We start from the raw sequence: 8,770 nt of genomic DNA on the forward strand, positions 1-8,770 counted from the left end.
CATACCCTGCAGGAAATGGGACTAGTTTGTGGCTAACTATTAACTAACTAGCTTTCGACTAGTGGTGATTATTTATTAACTATTTCCTTTGGCCGTAACTAACTTATTTTGAAGGGCGATGGCCGCAAAATAGTGACAACTGGTTTCCTCTGCATTAGATGTCACCTAACTACTTAAGGACATAAAAATCAATGAGAAAAATGAAATATTTTTTGCTTTTTTATTTGCTTTATTTTCTTACATTTCATATTTGTTTACATATTCTGCTGTAGGCGGTCCGATATTCGAACACCGTCAGACATAACTTCAAAATGATAATGTAAAATTTCAATCTTCCTTTTATTTGTGCTGAATACGAAAAAGGACCTGCGAAGTTCAGGCAAAAAATGTATTGAAAGCAATATTTGTGTAAAGAAAACTAACTCCCGATAATGTCTGCACGACTCTTGCACGACTTTACAACTAACTTAAAGTTAGTTTTGTCATAGCTAGTTAAAAGTTAGTTATTTATCGAACTCCCCCAAAAAAGCTAACTAGAAGTTGGTTATTTTAATCAATTGATAATTTTTTTCTGCAGGGTAACTTCCAAATGATGATATAAAATTTCGATCTTCCTTTTATTTGACCTCAATTCGAAAAAGTATTTGCGAAGTACAGGATATTTAAATAGAAACGCGTTTGAAGAAAACAATCTCCTTGATTACTCCTGCATTGCTTGTCAACAATTTTCTCGTTAGCTTTTTGTAGCTAACTACAAGTTATATATTTTATAGAAACCCCGCAAAAAAGCTAACTATATGTGGGTTATTTTTTATGAATTGATATTTTTTTTCTGCAGGGTATGTACATATATCATACTCATAAAGATATGTATGTGCATTTGTACTACATACATTTGATACAATATGTATGCATTAATTTCAATAAAATTTCATTTAGTAAAATGAATCGAACGTAACGTTGAGCTAGTCATACATTTGCGGGAATGAAAGGAGAATGACATATATGAAAACAAATTTACTATAGAAACAAAGTTGCTTTAAAGAAATGTAAATAAAATTATATTTTAAGAAAAAACGGTCGTTGCGATTTAATTTGTTAAAAATTCGTAACACTTACCGTATTTTAATGGAAGCTTCGAATATCTACCTGATTATTACCCTTGGGTACTAACCTTACTTTTCTATTATTAAACTATATACATAACACCCGTATGTACATATATTTTTTTGGCAGTATACTACTTTATTCTAGATTCCTAAAATTTATACTGCGGTTTTTTCCAAAATTCTGTATTTATACTTTTTTTATTATTATTATTATTATTATTGTTCTCATAACGGTTGTTTGTAATTTTACAGGCAAAACGATTCGAGATAGTTATAGACAAATGTATACATAAATGATCAGAAAGAAAGGAGAAATCGATTAAGCAGTGACTGTCTGTCCGTCCGTCCATCTGTGCACACGATAACTCGAGTAAAAATTGAGATATCTTAACGAAGCTTGGTACGTTTACTTCTTTCAAGCGTAGGACGGATGGTATTGAAAATGGGCAAAATCGGCCAATAACCTAGCCTACCTCCCATATAACGGTAGTTTTCAGAAATATGAAAACTGTGATATTTCGATATTTGCAATAATTTCCAGACGAAAAATAAGAATATCGTAAATTTTTGGAAAATGGCCATTTATGATTACATGTGTATATGTATCTTCATAACCGCTCCACCAATTTCTCCCAAACCTGGCACAGTTGTTGGCCTTGCTACAACATGCCAAATTGGACAATATAATTTATGGAAATACGAAAGATATATGAATCTTGGTATCCGTTATATCAATTTGGACCAAACTCGGAATGGTTACTGTGCTTGCCACATAAAAGCAAAACGCAAAAAAAAAATTATTGAAATCAGACCAAAATTGTGGTCTCTTTTCATATAACGGTAAATTTCAGAAATGCTTAAAACTTCGATATTTCGAAATTTAAGGACGCTAATTTACTCAAAATTGATACTCCCTTAAAAAAGAAGTAACATTATTATGGAATTTCGGAAAATGGGCGTGATACCGCCCAAATATTACTAAATAAGTTTGTCTCATTATTTCTAACTGAACGCTCTATCGAAGGTGTTTAAAATAGGGATAAAACCACCTCTGCTCACCAAGTAGCGGTAAGGTAGTTTTCAGAAAGGTGAAAAACATATTTTTAATACTTGCGCCGGGTATTTAATGTTTGTCTCCGCCTGAACTTAGACTTTCTTACTTGTTTCTGCACAAATTATTTATACTGTTATGTAAAAAATAGGAACATGAAATCTTGACTATCTCTTAATGTTTTATTAAAATTTATTTAATTTTATAATTTCACAACAGCAAACTTTGTATTTATGATTTTTAGAAAAAATCCCATTAAGTATACGCTTCAACAGAATTCGGTCGTATTTTATCTCAAAAAGGTGGCCGACCTCGTCTAACGGATTTTTTTATGCTAATTTTAAATGCATTTAAACATTTTTCTAGTACCTCCAGTTCTTGAGGAAAAAACTGTTGAAGTGTCGAAAAATGGCAAATTTAAAAAAAAAGTAAAATAAATAAATTTGGACGTAGTTTTTCCGAAGAAAAAACTTCGTATTAATAAAATCAAATTCGTCTGATGGATTCTACCTCATGTCGATACATTGAGTAGAAGGGGGCCGAAATTTTTTTTTTTGAAATATGCCACTTTGCCATTTTTGGACACTTAAACAGGTTTTTCCCAAAAACTCGACATGTTACAAAAATTTTGCTTGCATCCAAAATTCTATAAGATGAAGTCGGCCCCGGTTTTGAGATAAAATTTGAGACCAAATTTTGTTGAACCGTGTTATTAATAATACCTAAGGGGTATGTTTCAATACGCTAAAAATTCGCGTTGACATTTGAATTTTTTTCTTTCGACGATATTATTATTTTCTTCCAGGTAGACACGTCGAACTAGAATGTTGCGCAACTTTTTTGAATTTTTCCATTTTTTTTTTGAAAGTGAGATATTTGGATTTACATGGCTTTTTCTAGACATATAATTTTGTTTCGGGGTATAAAACGGTACACATAATGTTATGAATTCTTTTATTGGAAAACTGTTTTCTTTTCAAATGGAGATACTGCGAAACGGGATTATTTCGCAGTAATATATGAGAAGTTTTTCAATAGTTGCATAGTTCTTGAAAAGGAAAAAAGACTTTAGGATATTTTGACAAAAACAAAAATCTTTCAAAATTGTGTATGCCAGATTCACTAAACATACGATATGTGGCAAAAAAGCAAATAAAAAACTCTTCTCGCTCTAGAGTTCTGTAAAGGAAAAGAGTCCTGCAAAATTACGCCGAATTTATTTATTTTTTTCAAAAAGTGGACAAAGTAAAATTTTTGAGATAAAATAAAAATGAAAACACAAAAAATTACGCCGAGAAAACTTTTGTTTAAAACATTCGAAAGGGTTTAATCTTTGAAACAATAAAAATTAAAACTGTAGTACTACTTTCTTCACCGTAATTTTGTAGAACTTTTTCACGAATTCTAGAACTATTGAAAAGGTACTCAGAACATTTTTAGTTTTAACGTTTTTAAAAAATTTTACTTTTCGGCACAAAACTTTTATACTGAACAAAAAATTCCTTCGCGTATTATATATATACATACATAGATGAGGTTGCCCAAGTTTTATAAGAGAGAGTAAAACTTGTCTTATTTCAAAACGATGCTCTCTTTTACCACTAACAGGTCTATTCTGCACGTTACCGAAGATTTTGTAACCGGAAAATTTTATTACCAAGAAATGTCACCAGTTATTGTTACCGCGATTCTAGGAACGTTGGTAATGCAGTTAAAATATTCAGCAATTCAGCTATGAAGAATTGTGCAAATTCTGGGCATTGCATATTTCACGGGGTAATACTTTGTTACCAGCTTATGAGATGGTAACAAAATTTACCGGTTACAAGAGTACACAGAATGCGAAAAGGGTTTAAAAATTGGCAGACACTTTAATTACCGGTTACAAACTTTTTATTACCAGCGCCGAATAGACCTGTAATTATGTACGATATGTACCCATCTTCCTCTGCTACCACCATCAGATTCCGATTTGAATACGTTCAAGAACTGGAGCGTAGCACACTGGGGATTTGGCGGAAAAAAGTAAACTTTGCAACATATCACATTCCAGAATAGAACCTACAATAAAATCAAAAAGAATTACTGTAATCCAACCAATCGTTTTTTTTTCATAGCTATGCCAAAAATATCTATTATTCTTTGACCGAGACAAAATTACAACATCAAAGGTGATTTCTTTAAGGGCTTCGGAGTGGAGCAGGCCAAAGGAGCGAAGGAGCAAAGGACTTTGGCTGGAGAGAAGCTGGAGCAAATTTTCATTCTATTTTTACTTGGCAAAACTGTTCATAGCATAATGCCCAGCAGTCAAGAATAATTGCCACGTCAACTTGATCGGCAATAAAAAACAATGCCCTCCAAGCCAGCAGAGAGTTTTGTCGGAGACCAAAGGAAATAGGCTACAATTTTCTTTCATTTACGTATCCAAAAGCGTTAAAAAAGTGCAGTTTCCTTACCCGGAAACGAACGGAAAACGACTAACACTTTCATTCATTTTCGTTTCTTGCCTGTTCATTAGGGTGGTCCAAAAAAAATGTATGGGAGAAAAGTAAAATCGGAAATTTAATGCTCTCACCCCCTAGGGTTCTATATCGAAAAAAAGTATAACCCTGTTTTTTTATTTTAAAATCAAAGCGCTAAAAGTTTCCCATGTATTTTGTATGGGGGAAAAATACTTTTCGCAGAAATGGCATAGAATCAATGAAAATCAAAATTTTTCAATCTGAAAACTCTGCTTCTCTTCAGAGGACTTCAGAGAATAATGCCCAATTGTTTATTTAAACATTTTTTAATTTTAACTATTTTTTAAGGGTCTCCGAAAAATCCCAAAAAATCAAATATACAAAAAGAAGCGTTAAAAATTATTTCTTACTATGTTTTCCACAATTTTTGGCACGATTTGCGATAAATAGCATAAATTTGTACTTTAGATAATTGTTTCATGCAATTGCCAATTAGTTGTGGTAAAAGTGTCGAAACCACTGCAGAAAATAATTATTAGTATAGTAAAGTAGTAAAATGTTTCTAGTCCTTTGAGAGTTTGACATGTATTAAAACAAAAGTTTTAAACTTGTGATTTATTTCATCTTTTATGTATGTAAAACAATTTCAAATATTTCGAATTCTTTTCTCTCTCCATACGATAAAACTGGTTTACAGATATTCTCAAATAAAATATGTCTGCCAAGCCCACATACACGCATGCATATTTAATTAACTTTTAACGTTATGTTTACATTAATTGGCTTTTTAATGTTGTAGCGTTACTTGTCGGACGTTTAAGATATTAAACCTCGTTTTTATGCATACATACACATTTGTTGTGCGAGTATATTGCTTTTATGATTTTCGGGAACATCAAAGCGGATTTTGCTGGTGGAAGGTAAATAAGAATGTACAAATAAAAAATCATTTTCTTTCCAATAGGAATTATGGAAATAAGTGCGAATTTTTTAAAACCATTTTTAACTGTACATATAATTTTAACCCTTACGTACTGTTTTTGGTCTTATAGACCATAACACAATTTTTTAACTAAAATAAATATTTCGTTGACGCTCCAGTAACAACTACTAGGAACAGTTTTTACCGAATCAACAATGAGTTTATTCCCGTAGCGGGCATAACAATGAAAAATATTATAGTTTAAAAAACTAAAACCTCCCTATTATAACTGCCATTCGTACTGTTATCAGGTATGTAACTTGAGAATAGAAATCGCTGCATCTTTTAGGCGCATCGATATTACATAGTTACATCCCGAGCTAATAAAAGGAAGGTAAAAATACAAGATTGCGCATTCTCAGCGTCCTGACATTTCTCAAGTAAAAGTAAACAAAACCGAATAGGAGATAAAGGAAGTAGGAACAAAACAGTGAATCTTCTAAAAACGGAATTATTAAATAAAATGTTAGAAAATTGGAGATTTGTGTGAAAGTATTAGTAAATAATGTCAGCTGCGAAATCCAACGCAAAAAAACCCTTATCCAACCAGTATTACTTTGGACTAAGTAGGCAATTCAGAAGTAAAGTCCTTCTCGACATACGAAAATCACACACTATAAGTCACTCAACATGAGCGTGCTGGTATATGGTGCAGAAGCTCTTACAATGACAAATCCGAAGAGGCGGCTCTCGGAGCATTCGAGAGAATAATTTTGCGGAAGATTTAGGGGCCTTTACGCATTAGTTAAGGCCAGTACCACAGGCGATGGAACGATAAGCTGTATGAGCTTTAAAACGACATGGACAGAGTGCAGCGATTTATAGTACAGCAGTCTGCTGGGTTGGTCATCTCATTCGAATGAACACCGACGCTCCAACTCTAAAATTATTCAACTCGAAACCCGCTGGTGTTTGCCAAGTAGAAAGGACTTGGCTTCCCTTGGCATTTCTAATTGGCGTCCGTTGGCACAGAAGAGAAACCCAAAATCGCTCAGGCGATCCATTGGTTTTTGAGTTAAGAACAATGAAAACGGCTATCAGTTTGTATGTACATACATATAGATATTTAATAACACCAAAAAGTTGCTGCCATCACGGATTAAAACAATCGTTTCGGGAATAATTAATGTTGGGAATTTCTCTTCATTCAAGTTTTTGTCGGTTAACTTATGTATGTATGTGCATACATACAAGCACACGTCCATATGTGTTTATCTGCTATACAATATCTATTCATATACAAGTATAGCGCTGCTGTAGCGCATGGCGGCTGACTGTTGCCGGTTATTTGCATAAAATCCATAACAATCTGCATACATTATTTTAACTCATATCTGTATTATTTCTAAATAGCAAGAACTGTTCACCTTTCTTTTTGATCATCGATTTTTGAGCGTGAAATGGGTGCGAGAAATATTAATTTATTTGCAGCAAATTTTCACCGTCTTTTGTGCTTTTAGTTAAGCTTAGTAGCTGCTCCCTTTAGCCGGCATTTTTGAAATGCAAAACCTTTCTATAAATATCTATACACCCATATGTATTGTGAATCCAGTCGTAAGTTGACCATGGCCCTGAACTTGAAATTCTACTATTGTTTGTGGTATGACAAAATATTGTTTCACCGGCGGTATAAAATAGCGCGTGCAAAGAATCGGAGCGTATTTCGTCAACCTCTTGTGAACTGAAACGTATTTTCTCTGAGCATTGCGTGGAATAAAATGTTACGCTATTTTGTGGTAAGTGAATCGGAAAATCGAAAGGAAATTTGATTAACATTATATGAAATGAAATAAAACAGCAGCGCAACAGCTTTAAATTTTAATTTAATTTGTTTTTATTATTGGTTTTCTCTTCAGTACTTATGTGTGGTGGCTGCTGCTAGCGCCCAAGGTGAAGGCTACAATTATGCCAGCGCCAGCGCACCCGAACCAGATGTATACGTTGCTCCGCCCGATCCAGCACCCGCCACTGTACAAATTGCACCTGCTGAACAATACGCCGATAATGCACCATTTGCTGCCGCTTCACACCACCACATTCAGCCAGCCGCATCCGCGCCGGTGCAAACTGCGTACCGTAAGGACTTTTACTATTTCAGCACACCTTCCGAAACTGCCGTTCATCGACAAGTCGCACAAGCTTCAGAGCCAGTTGCCACAGTGAAAAAGCACTTGAATGTGATTGTGATTAATGCACATGAAAGCAGCAAACCACACCACCAACAGCCATTGCAGAATACCGTATCACAGTCTGTTGAAGAAACAAAAAATCAAATTTACGTACTCAGCAAAGAGCCAAGTCGTAGCGAACCAAGGCCAGCCGCCTCACAGCAGCACATCACCACCACACACCAATCACACATACCGGAAGTGCACTATGTAAAGTATAAGACACCCGCTGAGGCGCTCCAACTGCAGCAACAGATTATACAACAGTATGGTGGTGGCAATGTTGTGGACTTGGGCAAACAGGTGGCTGCTTCCAACGTAAATAGGCGGTACCTCGCACCAGCGGCATCGAATGTGAATAATCAATACCTCGCACCAGCGGCATCGAATGTGAATAATCAATACCTCGCACCAGCTGAAACGGCCGAATCTGCACCTGAGCCATCCAACGCCTACATTCCACCGAGATTTTTCTTCAAACTATAAGCGATACGAAATGTGCATGTAGTTGTTATTTTATCCTTTTTAGTCATTTTATTGCAACGTAAGATATAAGTTATTTTCATTAAGCTCTTCGTTTCATTGTGTACTTTTTTCCTTTTATCTCCTGATTCTCTGTGAGAAAATCTATGTATGTATTCAAGTTGTTTTCCAAGAAAAATTACTTAGTTGAAATAAATTCCAGAATATGAACGATTTATTTATTTCTTTATTTGCGCCTAGTGGAATATTCGATTAACTATGTTCTAGCCTGAATTCGAGAAAACTGAATAATTTGCAAGTGGTCAGTTTTTTTTTACATTTGGTAGGTTCCGCGAAAATAATAGTTATTTGATAAAAATTGCGAAAAGTAGAAAATATGTGTTTCCAAGTATTTTAGCAATCTCGTTTATACGAATATAACGGCGATCGCAAACATGTACCTGATTCGTAAGTACCAATCTATACCCATATTATTGTCAATATACATATATACAATATGAACATCCATATAGTCA

At 34.3% G+C, this 8,770-nt stretch overlaps 1 protein-coding gene across 1 annotated transcript; it reads left to right on the forward strand.

Annotated features, from left to right (window-relative positions):
- Positions 1-7,402: 7,402 nt before the first annotated feature.
- LOC118755322 lies at positions 7,403-8,393 on the forward strand (the record flags this gene model as incomplete). The annotated part of the gene is made up of 1 exon (XM_036490166.1): positions 7,403-8,393. A coding segment is annotated over one exon (856 nt), but the record flags the coding sequence as incomplete, so codon positions are not given.
- Positions 8,394-8,770: the final 377 nt, after the last annotated feature.

The sequence above is a fragment of the Rhagoletis pomonella genome, unplaced genomic scaffold, assembly GCF_013731165.1.
Source record: "Rhagoletis pomonella isolate Grant_MI unplaced genomic scaffold, Rhpom_1.0 Rhpom_scaffold_05910, whole genome shotgun sequence".
NCBI classification, from domain to species: domain Eukaryota; kingdom Metazoa; phylum Arthropoda; class Insecta; order Diptera; family Tephritidae; genus Rhagoletis; species Rhagoletis pomonella.